At 55.1% G+C, this 1,199-nt stretch overlaps 1 protein-coding gene across 1 annotated transcript in view; it reads right to left on the bottom strand.

Annotated features, from left to right (window-relative positions):
* Positions 1-459: 459 nt before the first annotated feature.
* The window catches only part of SDF2L1 (stromal cell derived factor 2 like 1), a 2,451-nt gene continuing 1,711 nt past the window's right edge, over positions 460-1,199 (bottom strand). Inside the window, exon 3 of the mRNA XM_006099508.2 lies at positions 460-865. Within this exon, the coding sequence (XP_006099570.1) occupies positions 584-865 (282 nt within the window). The 3' untranslated portion in view covers positions 460-583. The remainder of the gene's footprint in view (positions 866-1,199) is intronic.

Consider the following 1,199-nt stretch of genomic DNA (forward strand, 5'->3'; position numbering starts at 1 on the left):
CCCTTCCTCTTTGAAATCATATATATATATATATATATATATATATATATATATATATATATAAAGTAAATTAAAACAAATGTCAACGACTTTCACAATTGCTAGGGGAGAGGTGCCAGGAAAGTGGGGGTCCTCACCTCAAGGAGTGAGGAGGGGTCTGGAGAGCTTGTATTTCACCCCTGCAGAAAAGAGTGGGGCTTCCACTTATGCTGCTGAGGCCCTGGCCACAGCTCTTAACAGGAAGGTTCGTGAAGCTCAGGGGTTGGAGGGTCACTTGCCATCAGACAGTCTAAGGGTGGCAGAGCAGTGCTGGAATGCATGGAAAGGCACCAGAAGGGTTTGGACAGGTTCAGTTGCCCAGCTGTGTGGGAGAGAGCAGTTTTGTGCTGAGGAAGAGATGGTGAACTGGGCCAGAAAGAGCTGGGACCTCCTGGTCACACCCAGGCTCACTCAAAACAATCACAGACCAACATTCTTTAATTAACAAAGGCACTTAAGAACCCCTACAAACCCAAAGTCTTCACCAAGAGTGGCCCTACAGACGCCTCAACCCTGCCACCCTCCATCCACCCATGCACGGCACTCAGAGTTCATCATGACCTGCAGAGGGATCCACGCTGGGCTTGATGAAGATGCCTTCCATGGCCTTCCACGTATTGTGTGTGTTGGCGCTGGGCATGCCGTGCACCTCATGCTGCCCACGGATGGGGCTCCCGTACTGCTCGCCGGTGACGGACAGGAACACAGAGGTGCCCACGTGCTGGAAGCGCACGGCGGCCTCCCGCTCCCAGTGCTTCCCCGAGCAGCGCACAATCCACAGGTCAAGGTCGTCACCCTCACCGTCTTCCCCAAAGGCGCTCACCTCCTATGGGTTCGGGGGGTGGGGGTGGGGGGACAGTAGTCACCACAGAGGGCACACTGAAGTCAGTCCCCCTGTGGTCACTCGCCCTGGAAGCAGCACTCACACCCTAGGGGCACTGGGGCCTTCAGGTTCTTTCCCTGGTCCCTCTGAGCCTCAGTTTTCCACAGCTGCAAAATGGGACAACACAACCCCCAGGCCCCAATACCCAGTACGGGCCTTCACAACACAGGGTTCTTTCAAACACATGCTAACCCCCACCCCAGCTGGCTTGGGTGGGTGACCACTGTCTCCCGACAGAGCTAAGCCCCTCCCTCCTCCTCCTCCTCTATGTCCCCCC

Source organism: Myotis lucifugus, unplaced genomic scaffold (genome assembly GCF_000147115.1).
Source record: "Myotis lucifugus unplaced genomic scaffold, Myoluc2.0 scaffold_276, whole genome shotgun sequence".
In the NCBI taxonomy this organism is placed as follows: domain Eukaryota; kingdom Metazoa; phylum Chordata; class Mammalia; order Chiroptera; family Vespertilionidae; genus Myotis; species Myotis lucifugus.